This window comes from Schistocerca serialis, chromosome 4, assembly GCF_023864345.2.
Source record: "Schistocerca serialis cubense isolate TAMUIC-IGC-003099 chromosome 4, iqSchSeri2.2, whole genome shotgun sequence".
Taxonomy (NCBI): domain Eukaryota; kingdom Metazoa; phylum Arthropoda; class Insecta; order Orthoptera; family Acrididae; genus Schistocerca; species Schistocerca serialis.
The window spans coordinates 220,584,931-220,601,519 of NC_064641.1; the positions used below are offsets into that span (position 1 = coordinate 220,584,931).

A 16,589-nucleotide genomic window follows, 5' to 3' on the forward strand; every position below is an offset into this window, starting at 1 on the left:
ATTAACAAGTGTCAGCGAGCGAACTATTCAATGAAACATCATCGATATGGGCTTTCGGAGCCGAAGGCCCACTCGTGGACCCTTGATGACTGCACGACACGAAGCTTTACCCCTCGCGTGGACCCATGAACACCGACATTGGACTCCTGATGACTGGAAACATCTTGCCTGGTCGGACGAGTCTCGTTTGAAATTGCATCGAGCGGATGAACGTGTACGGGTATGGAGACAATCTCATGAATCCATGGACCCTGCATGTCAGCAGGGGACTGTTAAAGCTGGTGAAGGCTCTGTAATGGTGTGGGGCGTGTGCAGTTGGAGTGATGTGGGACCCCTGGTACGTATAGCAACGACTCTGACTGGTGTCTGATCACCTACATCGATTCATGTCCATTGTGCACTCCGACGGACTTGGGCCATTCCAGCAGGACAATGCGACACCCCTCACATTCAGAATTGCTACATATTGGCTCCAGGAACACTCTTCTGAGTTTAAACACTTCCGCTGGCCACCAAACTCCACATACATGAACATTATTTAGCATACCTGGGATGCCTTACAACGTGCTGTTCAGAAGAGATCTCCACCTCCTTGTACTCTTACGGATTTATGGACAGCCCTGCAGGTTTCATGGTGTCGGTTGTCTCCAGCACTACTTCAGACATCAGTCGAGTTCATGCCACGTCGTGTTGCGGCACTTCTGCGTGCTCCTGGGGGCCCTACACGATATTACGCAGGTGTACCAGTTTCTTTGGCTTTTTATTTTGCCGAATATGGTTCTTGCAGTTAATATTCTTATCTGAAAATAAGGGATCTCGCTCCACTTGCTACTTTGTCATTGCGTTATAGGGGGTCTAAGCGTATCGAATTTCGAGCACTGAGATAAATCATTAGCTATAAATTTGCGCTTATAGGATGGAAGATTGTATACTTCTTAAGCTGTTGTAGGATACAAGATTGCAGCAAAGGTTGGAAGCTAGGGTGGAAAGAGGTGACAGGCTGAAACGAAGATTTTGTTAAAACATTTTTACCAACTTAAGAGTTATGTTTCTATTTGTAATTTCTTGCAGGCCAGGGGAGAAACAAAGTCCACCTGTTGAAGTGAAGACGGAAGTAGTTGACGACGAGCCAGAGGAAATAGAGGAAGAAATTGAGGACGTCGAAGACGTAGAGGACGTGGACGACGAAGAGGAATTGGTCGAAGACGAAGAGGAAGCGATAGCTGAGGACGAAGACGACGAGGAGGCGGAATCTCTGGGTGAGAGGTAAGTGCTAACGTTAGAGCTCTTTTTAACGACTGGATCAGAAAGTTTGATATTACTGCCTCCGGCACGTCTGGAAAACAAAATTCCGTTTGTCACCCTGTGAAATGCCTAATTTTGTTTCCAGTAGATGCTAGTCCATTCTAGATGAATAAATGAGTGTTTCAGTCGGTGGCATTGACTAAAAAATATCTAGGATAGGAATAAAGAAGAATTTTTTAAAAACGCACTGATTAGTTTTTTCAGGGACATTAGGATTTATAACAAGACACTGCAGTATGCATAAATAGAATAATAGCAGTCATCAGATAATGCCATTAATTTATTACTTCAGAACGAAGAACTTGTCTGCATCCTACTCTCATAAAAGTAAACAAACTTCACATGAACACTTCAGATATTTTTCTATGGTGTTAAGATCTGTAATGGGATCCATGCAGCATTATGAGACCAAATCAGTAGCTGTCTGATAAAAGAACCAGCGCGAATCTGACACGCAAACCGCCGACGTGGCGTCACAACCAAAGATTTGTATCAAGCTGGGAGCCATACGGCATTCATTTGACGTGGTCTTTGAAATACCGCTGACACGACGTATATGCACCACAGACAAATCTATCCAATTTTTTTGATCATGTAAGCTAAGGTAATACGTGTTATCTTAAACATCTGCACTGCGTATGCCATTTGAAGAGCACAGACCTGCGGGAGAGGGAATTCTAGCGCCGCTCGGACGGTGCGTGTGAGTTGTTTGTTGCGTAGACATACGTCACTATATGCATCCGTAAAACATAGGAGCGCGTGTACTGCTTACTCTCGTGTAACTCCCATGCATGTCACATCGCAATGCAAATGAGCCACTCCCACTCTGCTTTTATACGGGTAAACTACACGGAGGTATCTTCAGCCCACTAATAATTCACAAGGATCGGCATTTTTACGGCTGACAGTCTGTTGTACATCTGTTGCCTCTGTATTCACAATTCTAAGAATTCCTTTCGTAGTCTACGTCTTATGACGACACGTGGAACGTGTGTCGGAAAGATAGATTGAACTCTCGAGGAGCTGGAGTGTTTATAATGAGAAGCAGAAACATTGGGTCCTGCGAACGAATTTGAGGATAGAGAAACGGGGGCCGATGGTCATATATCAGTAATCGAATGTTGCTAGCGACCAGAAGATTTACGCAATCACTTTGAGTTACTCAGAGACGCCTAAATTCGATAAGAGTACGTGGCGAGTTTATCCTGCCCAGTATCAGCTGGGAAAACTACGCATACTTTACCGGCGGTAAGGACAAATAGTCATGCGAAATAACACTGAAGAGGTTGTCTAGCAATAGCCCATAACAAGTAGTCCGACAATCTACAGGTGAAAGAATTATTGTAGCCCACCTGACTACAAACAAAAGCCCACCTGACTACAAACAAACGTTATCTTATCGAGTGTGTCATCGATGAGAGAGCGATTAGTGACAAAAATGGACAGGAATTATGGTCGCCAGAGGCAAAAAGGTTACCAAGAAATCTAGGGAAGTATTTCTCTTTGGATGAACTGATTGTCAGTATCAACTTACTTAAAAGATGAACAGAGAACATTCACTTCACACTAGACAAACGTAGAAAAAATTCTGGTTAAATCTGAAAAATGTTGTAAACAAAACACAGAGAAGACACTACCTGATTATACGAGAAGTGGTAAATATCTTACGCACGTCATACCGGGTAAATATTTAGAGGTAGGCTAATGCTAAGAAGCGATCTGAAATGGGATGACCGCGTGAAATCAGTATTACGGAAGGCAAATGGAAGATTCAGGTTTGTTTGAGGGTTGTGGCCAAGACTCTTGAGTGCGTATAGGAAACTGCATGCAAAAGTTGACTGTGACAAATTCTTATGCATTTGGAGTCCTTATCAAGTAGGAATGCTAAGAGACCTCGAACGCGTGCGGTGACGCAACAGGACAGAATAGTGCAACAGAAGTGCCGGGAAACTTAAATGGGAATCTTTGGAACGACGGCGACGTTAAGACTATTCGAAGACGACATTGCGACCATTTTGCTGCCACCATTGTTCAGGGTGTTATGGAAAAGAACTCTCTAGTTTTAAGTATAAATTAAATGGGGAAATTAATGTAAAATTACATCAATGAATACATATCATGAAAGAGAATTCCTTCAATTTTTGTTTGATGTTAGTAGACGTCCGCGTGGGATCCATTTGTTGCTCTACACACGTCGAGCCGATATTCCACTTCTCGCCACCCGTTCACCAACATTTCAGGTGTAACTGTCCCAACCGCCGCGACGATTCTTTCCTGTAATCCTGTAAATGATTGATCTCTCTGATCGTTTCACTGTGCTCATCATTTTTTATGTGGTCCCAAAAGTCTGGGCTTCGTGGTGGCCAATTTGTAGGCGCGCAACTCAAGTCTTTCGTGCACGTCATACACAGCACCTTTAGGCACTCCTAAATGTAGACTACGTCTGGTCAATGAATTCTTCGGGCTCCGAACACACGAAACACGGATCTGTTCAAAATCATCTTCATAAGTTCTCGGTCTACCTGGTGGTTCTGCTTGTAAAACACCACCGGTTTCCCTGAAAGACTTTAGCCAGTCACGGATAGTTTTTGCTGTAGGTGGTTCACCACCATACTGGCAACTAAAATTACGTTGCTCTGTTGTAACTCACTCAGTTTTCACGAGCCGATTAACACACTGCGCTTTTTGTTGCGAAGTACACATTGTTGCTGAGTTGCACTGCACTGCACTGCACTGCACTGCACGCACACCTAGACTGGACTAAGGGAACAGCGGAGAAAAACAGCACTGGTGCCGTTTCAAGGTCAAGTAGACCTGCCAACTGCAGCGGAACCAAACTCGGAGAGTAGATGAATCAGACATCACAAACTAGAATAGTGTGTGTCAGTTTGTACACATTCTAGGACACATTAAAACTACGGAGTTCTTTTTCAAACACCCTGTATATTGGCGTGGGGCTCACAAGGATGATACAAGAGAGGTTACAGTGCGTACAAATGTACAAAGACGGTCATTTCTTCTCTGTCACTCAATACACGAATGCAATTGGGCTAACAGTCGATAAAATTAGTGCGTTATTACCCTCCGCCATGCAGTGTACAGTGGCTTGCAGAGTATATTAAATATACTACAAATTTTTTAGTTGAAAATGTACCAATTGGATGTTGCGCGTGTCATTCTACCATGAGAAAAAAGGAATCTTAAAAAAAAAAAAAAACTGATTGTCATGATGTTTAGATCTATTGCTACGCCGCCTCCATTTATCAGGTTCGAATGCTGACTACTTTTGCTCCGTTTGGTGAAAGTGAAAGGCACGGCATTGTTGTTGTTGTGGTCTTCAGTCCTGAGACTGGTTTGATGCAGCTCTCCATGCTACCCTTTCCTGTGCAAGCTTCATCATCTCCCAGTACTTATGCTACTTACACCCTTCTGAATCTTAGTGTATTCATCTCTCGGTCTCCCTCTACGATTTTTACCCTCCACGCTGCCCTCCAACGCTAAATTTGTGATCCCTTGATGCCTCAGAACATGTCCTACCAACCGGTCCCTTCTTCTTGTCAAGTTGGGCCACAAACTCCTCTTCTCCCCAATTCTATTCAATACCTCCTCATTAGTTATGTTATATACCCATCTAATCTTCAGCATTCTTCTGTAGCACCACATTTCAAAAGCTTCTATTCTCTTCTTGTCCAAACTATTTATCGTCCACGATTCAAATTGAACTGTACAATGGGCAAATGCCCCCGCCAGCACAGTTAAAACGAGCCGCTCTCGGGCATGTTGTTCGTACACGTGGTTCGTAAAATTCATTTACGCCGATGCAGGACTGCAAACAGTCTATACACTAAGATTTGAGGTGTTCCTCGCCGTTGCGGTTGTTTAATCGTTACTTTCCAGTAAAACAGTAACAATTCGATGCCTCTGTGGATACAATCAATCAGAGTAACATTTTACCAGCCAGGTTATCTTTGTACTTACTATATTTGTTTCAAACGGCTGATGTTCCATCTACTTGCATTATTTTGTACTACAAGTAACAGTTTTATTTTCTCTGTGATTTCTAGCTCGTGTTTGTTGTCTTCCACCTTCCTACAGGCTCTTTGGCCTCTGATTATTGTTTCATTGCATTGCCTTCTGACGATAGCCATATCAGCTGAACAGTGCAATACTGAATTAACACGTGTTTTTCATCGTATCAGCATCTGATTTTCTTTTGGCGTGATCTAAAGTTACCCAGAGCATTCGGAAAATACTACGTTTCAGACTGATCTAAAAACCTGAGTGGCTCTGAAACTTTGTAACGGTATTAAAATTAATATTTTACTTTAAAAGGAGATAATTAGTACTCCATTTCACTTTCCCAAACCCTCAGTGACCATAAATCTAAAGTTTTACGTCTCTGCTGTGATGCGTAAGTGATATTGCACCCTGTATTTTCAAAACATGGAAGAAAGTTGTACAAAGATTCCCCTGTTGACTACATCAGAATTGAGTTTTACCGCTGTCACACGCCTCACTCAAATGTCCACACTATATTGAATTTTTTGCAGATAACATTAGCTCGCACCTACAATGGCTACGTCTCAATAATGGACAAAGATTTACCTTCCTAATCCTATTGGCAGAGAATACAATTATACTGTGAATTGCGAAATCTGTAGGCAAACTGTGACTGGGATATTGTTATCATTTTTCTAGCATAACGTTCGTAGCATACAGCAATCAGTTTGAATAAGCAAACAGCATATTAAGTCACCTCCTACGACGAACTTAGATTATGACATCAGATATCTAGTTCCACCGGTATGAGAATGAGTGTCGGGTAAGTCGTTTTTATTTGAAAGTTTTTGACGGAATGTGTGAAGTTCTAATGTGGAGCATGCTGCTAGCAGTGTTACTGGGATGGCGAATTTTTCACAAGATCTAGTTTGGAGAGTAAGCAGTTTAATGGAGATAGTATGTAGCACGTCTTTTATTGGAGAACGTCTTTTTTGTACTACTGGTAGGAGTTCTGATAGCATATTTGTTATGCTATGCGACCGAAGAGGAGCAACACTGATAATTTTATCAGGTTCTAGTGTTGGGATTCCAACATTTCCTTAAAAAAGCTCACTCTACGGACGAAGACTTTCCGATTTACACATTTCTCGCTTGTTCGCAAGTATTTACTAAGGTAGCTATAGATAAATCATTTTTTAAAATAGTGTTTCATTTTATCAATAAACGAATCATGTATTTCTAGAGTTAGATGCTTCTGATCGAAAACGTTATTTTATAACATTTATTTGCTGTTTCCCACAGTTTCACATTATAATCAGTAGACCACAAAATATTTCAATTAGATATTGTAGTTCTAATTGTTTCTGCGGGCATATATTTGTGTTTTAGTAGCATATCAATACATATTCTGATGACTAATAAAACTAAGAAGCTAGCAACATGAAATGAAATGAAAGGAAATGACCGTATGGCATTGTTGGCCGGGAGGCCCCATTCGGGGGAGTTCGGCCGCCGTATTGCAAGCCCTTCTTACGTGACGCCACATCGGCGACTTGCGAGTCAATTATGATGATGGACATAAAACACCCAGTCCCTTGCCGGGAATCGAACTCGAGCCCCCTGCGTGGTAGGCGGTAACGCTACCGCTACGCTACAGAGGCTGATAGCTAGCGACATTACTCCACTTCTCTGGCATTTAATAGGGCCCCATTATTATTATTATTATTTTCATATCAGTTACCTCCAGCTTTTCAACTCTTTATGTTTTTATAGATTTCCTATTGTTTTCTCTGGCGCCTGCGAGTCACTTCAGGGGTAGTAAGCGTAAACAGCCGTCAGCTTCAATGAACAGTTAATGCTGGTACTATTATTTTTACCATTGGTTTATATCGTGCAGTAGGGACCTGCACAGGTTGCTGATTTTTAAACATTTTATCTTAACGTCTGACTATGGCCTTATCCGCAGTATTGTTTGTTTGTCACTTTTTTTACTATGAAGCGACGGAAGAATCAGTTAACATGATTCTTCCTTTCTTGTTATATTCGGTGACAAGTTTAGATACTTGGAAAGTGTTTATGAAAAATAAAGATTTTAACTATGGACCCGTAATTTATGGCTAAAGGCGGCAGTTATCACGCTAGTTCAGAGAAACAGGAAACTTCAGAAGCAAATTAATAATTTTAACTGAAACGTAGCAGCAGCATCATACTTACGAATTAGGTCAACTGAACCAGTTAATTATCCTTTGCAATTCTAAAGAAACAGGGGGAACACTCTTTAGGCACCTGCAGAGCTGTCATGTGCGTAGTAGGTGTACATTCTGCGAAAAATTAAGATTTTGTACCAAATACGAAAGGCAACGTAATGATTTTTCATAGCAATTTTGAATACAAAGTGACTTAGCATGTGTCAGTGGGAAAGAAGAAATCATCGAAAAATTTGTCAAAAGAATTCAGTTTTGCTCTTAGATAATGAAAGTACATCAGAATTAATAGCAAGTTTTCTGTAATTTGTATCGTTTTTTGCTAATGAATTTCTTGGAATAAATTAAAAATGGTTCAAATGGCTCTGAACACTATGGGACTTAACATCTATGGTCATCAGTCCCCTAGAACTTAGAACTACTTAAACCTAACTAACCTAAGGACAGCACACAACACCCAGCCATCACGAGACAGAGAAAATCCCTGACCCCGCCGGGAATCGAACCCGGGAACCCGGGCGTGGGAAGCGAGAACGCTACCGCACGACCACGAGATGCGGGCAGGAATAAATTACTCGCCGATTATAACTGCTGAAGCCCATCCGTCACAATGCTTGGTTTGCTGTATAAATATTTAACCCTTTTTACAGAAAATCCGTGCGTGGTTCCTAAGATCACAATTCAAAACATCTACCGAGAAATACTGCGTTCTTACAAATTTTCTGCACGTAGCTCCCTTATAAACGCACCAGAAGCAAACATTTTCAGACCAGTATTTTGATTCTTTTTAATGATTCATTATTTTCAAATTTCGGACTGAAATATGACACGGTTTTTAAGCTAAATACAGTTGCGGAACTATTGTTGAAGAGCACAGCAAGTACTTAATCGTTGCGCACCTAACACCTTAACAAACTGTCCTATAACTAAATTAATGAATATTAGCAACACCTCCAGGAATTTCGATAATACCTACGATCCGTATTGGCCTGATCTGAGGAAGTCTCTAAATGTAAGACATATCGATGTCAAGATAAACCGATCCACAACCCGAGCGAGTCGAAAAGTTGTGTGGATGTCGCCTCTATTTGACGAATTGTTTCAGATGCCAAAAGATCCCAATAGGATTGAAATCCTGAGAGGTTTCGGGCCAGTTCAGATGCTTGAAAGTTGCTCCATAATGTTCTTGGTCGCTAAAAGCCACGTTATCATCATGGAGGATGCCACTTTTCCCGTCCTGCAGTATAGAACTTGGTGACGTTACCATCCCTGCTGTTGGCCAGTAGATTCTGTGATTGAGTACCTGCCATTTTAACCAAAGTACCTGGTTTTAGTTAATATACGAATTCGGAATACCACCGTGAAGTTACGGCAAGTGGGGAGGGGGGAGGGGGGGGAGAGAGAGAGAGAGAGAGAGAGAGAGAGAGAGAGAGAGAGAGAGAGAGAGAGAGAGAGGGGGGGGGATATAAGTGCGTATGATAAATTTCTCCCTTCATACCTCCTCCGTGTTACCACAGATGGCCGCCGGAGTGGCCGTGCGATTCTAGGCGCTACAGTCTGGAGCCGAGCGACCGCTACGGTCGCAGGTTCGAATCCTACCTCGGGCATGGATGCGTGTGATGTCCTTAGGTTAGTTAGGTTTAATTAGTTCTAAGTTCTAGGCGACTGATGACCTCAGAAGTTAAGTCGCATAGTGCTCGGAGCCATTTGAGCCATTTTTACCACAGATGACCTGTCACTGATCTCATTTCTACTAAGACTGCAGTACACACGAGGTGCCTAGTTGCTTCCACCGGCCTGGGTGGAATGCCTAAGTTCTGAGTAATGTTCACTAACCTGCATTCTTCTATAGTTGTTGTCCCCTGCGCAGAAAACAGCACGTAGATCGTGTATCCGTTATCTTGCGGCTGTAATAAACTGTTAGCGAGGAACTGGTATTGTAGAAATAATTAAATTTTGAATTAGTTTGTTTAAACGGGATGCTACTCCCTTTTTATTAGCATAATAATTATAGTTCATTTTATGAATGACAGATAATTACCCTCCTAAACACTTTCACCGGAAATAAAATTAGGATTTGCGCGTTTACGTAATTACAATCTCATTAGTTCTCAATTACGTGTCCAAAGATCCAGAGATTGCCAGTTAAATTCTTGACCAATACCGGTCGCGGCAGACATGTCTGTCCTCATAAACGGCCAATCGATTCCTAATCTTACGATCGAACCCTAATCTTACTATGGAATCACCTCGCCCGTTCGATCCGAAGATCTCGGAGTGCTTCGTGCGTCTTTTCGTCCAGCAATTGTTTATTATTCTGGTGGTAATCAACAGTTTTGAAATAATGGAATGATAGGCTGTTATTGAGAGATGCCTCTAAATGAAATGCAAGTAAATCCACTGTTTGGTTTTTATATTATAAATAACAGAAGTTTATCCTTTTGGGGCGCTACTTCCGAACACAGCAGCCGATCGCGGAAAAGACTTCAATTTATGCTGTCTTTCTCACGACTTACGTACGAATAAACCATCTGTCACCAGTACCTCAAACAACTAGGGCTGTGTCTTGAACACAACTCGAACTGATCGAACAGTTTACGTCACAGTTAGGGAAATTTCGGATTCTGTTCGGTTTTGATCGGTCTGCTGTCTAGTGACTTTTGTTCGTACTGTCATAACGACCCTTCTTTGCTTTATTAATGCACTGTGGATTTTAACAATAAAAATAACTGTGAAACATGCACTGAAATATCTTCTAGGTCGTAGGTCACACGAAACAACGGAAACTAATAAGCAAATGCAAGATTGCAGTCATGATTCTGTTAATTCTTGAGCTTTCGATCGTCCCGCGATCTGATGAGACTTTGTTTCAAATTGATTAAAATCTGATAAAGTTTTTATGTGCTGCTCAAATATGTGAACAAGGATTGTATTCCCCATTTGCAAACTAGGTAAATCATTACCGCCTCTCATAATCAAATATATTAGATATTGACTCTAATTAGTCCTCTGTGAGATTATAAAGTTGACCTTTTTAATCAAATACGCAATACATCATATTGCCAGGAACACACATTTTTAGAGACCATTTATTCAGCGATGTACATAACGAAGATCAAGGAGAAAACATAAACTACCTTACATATAACACATCAAAGAGAAAAATATGAATGGTCCCAACACCCCCACACGTTCGCGAGATGTCAATTCGTGAACTCTGGAAGTCCCACAGCTTGACAGCACCACTGATGTTTACTTTTAGGCAGTGCCTTTGTCAAAAAATCAGCTTGCTGCTTATCGGTATTTACAGGTTTCACACTGAATTTTCCTGTTTTAGTTAAATCACGAATATAGTGGTGCCTCACGTCAATGTGTTTTGTTCGAGCGTGATGCACACCATTGTGACTCAGTGCAATGGCACCTCTATCATCATAGCATACACTTACTGATTTTTCACTATGCGTAACACACAATTCACAAAGTAAACCTTGATGGTATACCGCTTCTTGCGCTGCTGCTGACAGCCGTATACTCAGCTTCTGTAGTTGATAGAGCCACGGTTTGTTGTCGTTTTGAAGTCCAGGAAACTGCTGTCCCAGCTAACTTGAAGATATAGCCGGTCGTTAATTGCCGCTGATGGAGGTCTGATGCGTAATCAGCATCACAGAGACCTTCAATTTCAGTTGTTCCACTTTTTCGGAAAGTTAGTCCTACATTGACTGTGCCTTTAATGTATCGCATAATTCGTTTGACGCTTCCCACAGCATATGCAATGTCCGGTCTTGTGCTTTGAGCTAAATACAGTAGTGATCCTAAGGCTTGCTGATAAGGAATACGATGTAACACAAGGTTTTCCTCATCTGTCAATTTATTTTCACATTTTTGCAGCTTTGAACCAGGTTCAAATGGATATGCAACCGGATAACAACGTTCCATACCAAATTTCTTGAGTATGTTTGCTGCATATTTGCTTTGATCAATACTAATCGTCCCTTGTTTCCTGTTTCGTTTTATTCTCATGCCAAGACACCAACTAAGTTCACCAAGATCTCTCATCATAAACTGAATTATTAATCCTTTCTTCAATTCTTTCTTCCACCTATTATTTCTATTAGAGAAAATGATCAAGTCGTCTACATAAAAAGCTATAATGAGTATATTTTGTTTCTCAATTCTGAAGTAAATGCAAGAATCATATTCTGACTTCTTTAGGTTCATTTTATATAATGTCACATCTACTTTCATATTCCAAACGCGTGACGCCTGTTTTAGACCATAAATTGCCTTCTTCAGCTTGCAAACCTTCATCTCCTCCCCCTTCTTCAGGTAGCCTTCAGGTTGACGAATGTAAACTTCTTCATCGAGATCACCGTATAGGAATGCAGTTTGAACATTCATATGTTCAGTGTCAAGATCAAATTCATCTGATACAGCTAACAGGATGCGAAGTGAAGAACGACGAACAACAGGCGAGAACGTTTCATCAAAGTCTATTCCTGGTATTTGGGAATAACCTTTCGCTACAGGATGAGCCTTATAACGTTCAATTTCATCATTTGGCGTTTCTTTCATCTTGAACACCCATTTCGAATTAATTACCTTCCTGCCTGGTGGTAAATCAGTCAAAATCCGTGTTTCATTTTCAAGTAAAGATGTAAATTCATTATCTAAGGCTTCCTTCCATTTTTCACAGTCATCACAATTCATTGCTTCTTCATACGAATTTGGTTCAGAAATACAAGCAAGACAAGCAAAATCATAATTAAAGTATTTAGTATTTGGTTTTCTTTCACGTGATGATTTTCTAATCTCTGGTTGCATTTCTGGCTGCGCAACTTCCGTGTGTCTATGTACGTTGCTATTTACTGTTTTCTCTGTGTCACTTTGTGCTAATTCAAGATAAACTGCATTTCTGTAAACTTCAGCAGGTTGTCAGTTCATACTATTATCGTCAATTGCACATCACGGGCTTTCACAATTGTCTTTGGTGAATTTGGATCAATCAGACGATATGCTTTAGAATCTTCGCAATATCCAACAAAGATAAGTTCCTTAGATTTGTCTTCTAATTTCGTCCTTTTTTCTTTTGGTATATGTACAAATGCTCGACATCCAGAGATTCGTAAATGACTCAGATTTATCCGACGACTATTCCATAATTCCTCAGGAGTGACATTCTTAACAGCTTAAGTTGGAGATCGATTCTTTAAATAAATTGCTGTGTTTACAGCTTCAGCCCAAAATTGTCTACTTAGACCTGCATCTGTTAACATTGATCTTGCTTTCTCAATGATTGTCCGATTTAAGCGTTCTGCAACACCATTCTGTTCTGGCGTGTAAGGAGTTGTTGTTTCATGTTGAATTCCATTCGTCTTTAAAAATAAATTCATGCGCCGATTGACGAACTCTTTTCCATTGTCTGTTCGAAGTATTTTGATTTTTCGACCAGTTTCATTTTCTACTTGCGCTTTGAATTCGATGAATGTGTCAAAACTTCTTCTGTTGATTTTAGCATATAACCAAAAGATTTTCTTGACAGATCATCCGTAAAAATGAGAAGATATCGTGATCCTCCCCCACGAAGCCATGCTCATTGGTCCACAAACATCAGAATGCACAATGTCAAGTAGATATTTTGCTCTTCTACTTGATGTTTTAGGAAAAGGTTGTCGTGACTGTTACCTTTTATGCAGGGAATACACGGATCTAAATTGACGTTCGTCCAGTTCAGTCCATCAGCCATTTTTTCTTTTAATAAATGCATGCTTACACGATTCGAATGTCCCAATCTTCGATGCCACAATTCATAACTGTCAATTTCTACAACATTTGCGTTATGATGCACTTCATCTAATCGATACATACCATTTGAGTTGCAGTTGCTACTGGTGTTCCAGAAACAATTACATCACTTTTCTTGTATACACCGCACTGCACATTGTCAAACAATACACACAATCCACGTCTTGTCATCTGACTAACCGACAGTAGGTTGTAAGCAGGGCTTGGAACATACGCAACATCATCAGCAGTTACCTGTTTATTCTTGTCGTCACAAGTAACTCGAAGATGAACATCGCCTTCTCCAATAGCCTGAAGATCCTGTTGTCTGCTGCCGTCACTTTAGCAGCTGTGGTCGAGAGGAAAGCGTTGAACGAGTCTCTTTGATTCGTCATGTGTCGTGAACACCCGGAATCCACATACCAGCCGTTACTATTAGGCGAAGATGCAGTTAGTAGAGCCATTAACACAGTTTCGTTTTCAGTTGTCACTGCATTCGCAGAATTTGAAAATTTATTTGGTTTCTTCTTTGTTCTACACTCATTCGCCTTGTGACCACGTTTTTGACATTTATTACACTTAAAAGGCCTGATATTTCGCACATTACATTGGATATTCGTCTTCTGGTGTTTACTTTCCTGCTTACTAGCTGCCAGCGCCGAGTCTGTGGTCTCATTTCTGGATGCAAACTGACGTTTCGTCGATTCTTGGATTGACCGCTGACTTAATTAAATCACTAGTAATCTTGACACCAGAATTCTTAATTTCCATAATCAAGGGTTGGAAATCTGCTGGAAGTCCACTTAACATAATTGCAACTACGAAATCATCGTCCATTTACTTACCAATGCTTCGAATTTGTTGAGCAAGTAACATAATTTTCGACAAATACGCCTCCATATTTTTCTCAGAAGCCAATCGTACATTCATTAAGAATTGTAACAGCCGAATATAACTAGATAAACTCTTATCTTCAAATGCAGATTGTAAATTTTGCCGTGCTTATTTAGCAGTCGTTGCTCCTCGAAGCTTTGGATACACAGATGAATTTACAGATAAACATAATTTCGATAATGCTTTCTGTGCATTTTTCTCATCTTCGTCAGTGCCAGCAATTGTGTCCCATAGTCCCTCATGTTTCAGGTACATATCCATCGTGAATTTCCAGTTGTTGTAGTTTGTCATACCGGTCAACTTTTCAAAATTAAACAGTGATTGTCCACCCAAAGCCATCTTGAATACGTTCAGATAGTTAAACAAATAAATGTTGAAAGTTTCTCTGCAAACAAAAAAAAAGATAGCAACACGTTTAACACGCGCGAAAATTATGTAACCTTGATTTATCAGTTTATTTCTTTGTTATGGAAAGTTCAATAATCTCTCCTGGGCCCATAACCTATTAGTTATTGACTCTAATTAGTCCTCTGAGACTATAAAGTTAACCTTTTAATCAAATACGTAATACACCATATTGCCAGGAACACACATTTTGAGAGACCATTTATTCAGCAATATACATAACGAAGATAAAGGAGAAAACACAAACTACCAAACATATAACTCATCAAAGAGAAAAATATGAATGTTCCCAACAAAATAAAATATTATATTGGGTTCAGTCAAGCAATAGTTTTTTGGAGGAAAACATATTCGTATTGCGTATCCCTTGCACTCTCGCTACGTGAGTCAAATGTCACTTGATTGTTCTAACAAGCTGGATACCGTATCGAACGCTGCGGCGTATTGGGAAATCTCGAGCCTGTTCGAACATGAGTATCGTTTGCACAGCCCTGCACATCACATTACGTCATCTTCCAACTGCTGCCTTCTCAACTGCTCTAAGAAGAGCTTCTTAGCTGCAAAGCCAGAAATATTACACGTCCACTTCTTTCATAGATTTCTAAACATTAGGATGTTCTCGTAGACAACAATCAGTTTTGCAATTAAGCAAATTTTTACTCAATTTTTTTTATAAACTTTTCAGTTCCCTGTCAAGAGCCATACCATTGCACTATACTCGGCATTCGTTATTATTTTTCAAAACTTTAATCTGTTATATATTTTTCATTCTCAAATTATTAATTTATATAATTTAATTATTTTGTGATTAAAAACTAGTAATTACCCACAATAAATTCGTATATAACCTTATATCCCGAAATCGTTAGTCTTTAGTTACACATTCTATAGCAATTATATTGTTCTTTTAATAATAAAGATTTTTAAAGTAGCGTTAATCGGCACTTTTATGTTGTTAGTATTTTGTTGACTTACAATTTATCATTTCTGCTGGAATACTCTATAGCAGTCCATTATCTCCTAGCCAAGTTTCAATCACAAAATTATACACTGCTGTTAAGCTACAATCGGTGCATTGCCGTCCATTAAATTCATGAAAATATTTCTTGTGAAGTTAAATCGCTATACCACTACTATCGGCCCATTGCCGTCCATTAAATTGGCCATATATTTGCTATAAGAAGTTATATGTCACACAACTACTATCTGCGCATTGTCGTCCTTTCAGTTCGATGAAGCATTTGCATCTTCAGATGCAATCATCATGCCGTTCCTTACATTTTTCCTCACTATTGTCGGCACAATGCCATTCTGCACTTACATACGTTTGAATGCGTTACAAAGACGACCATTTCACATGGTTACAAATACAACAAACACAACACCTCTACATTTCACAAATACGTGGAAATGGAAAATTAGTACACTCACCATTTTTACTAGAACATACACAACCAGCCCACAACAGCAGACCGTATTGATAGTTCTGTTGTCCATGATGTGGTCTTACACTGTAAAACTCCAAACCTTCCCAACTGGTTTTGAGTTCAACTGTCAGTCCATTCTCCCATCTCCATCCCCAGCGTAATCCCCCTAATTAGTTTAACCAGCTGTTAAATAAACATTTTCTTACAATTTAACAATATAAATAAGTATAATGTAATGTTTTTTTTATTTTGGCTGTTAATAAACAATGCCAATGTTTACATCTCACCACGTGAGTGGTTGATCTTTGTTTTTGTTTCGATCGCAGCTGTATCTACTGTTTACATATGGCCTTTCCAAACGCTGTCCTGCGTCTCTTGATATGCTCTTTAAATCTTACATACCAAAGCTTACAATTGCGATTCACAGATACATTGAGAAAATCTTTTAGAATCTTGCTTCAAGCATAACACACACACACACACACACACACACACACACACACACACACACACACACACCCGCGCGCCCGCTCGTTACCAAATTGTTGCTTCATTCTACAGTACGGGATGTCGT

General features: G+C 40.1%; 1 protein-coding gene across 6 annotated transcripts in view; it reads left to right on the forward strand.

Annotated features, from left to right (window-relative positions):
* Positions 1 to 16,589, forward strand: part of LOC126474018 (putative mediator of RNA polymerase II transcription subunit 12) — a 951,360-nt gene that overhangs the window by 698,787 nt on the left and 235,984 nt on the right. For all 6 annotated transcript variants that reach the window (XM_050101418.1, XM_050101421.1, XM_050101420.1 and 3 more), the window contains one exon: positions 1,072 to 1,266. In XM_050101418.1, the coding sequence (XP_049957375.1) occupies positions 1,072 to 1,266 (195 nt within the window). The remainder of the gene's footprint in view (positions 1 to 1,071; positions 1,267 to 16,589) is intronic.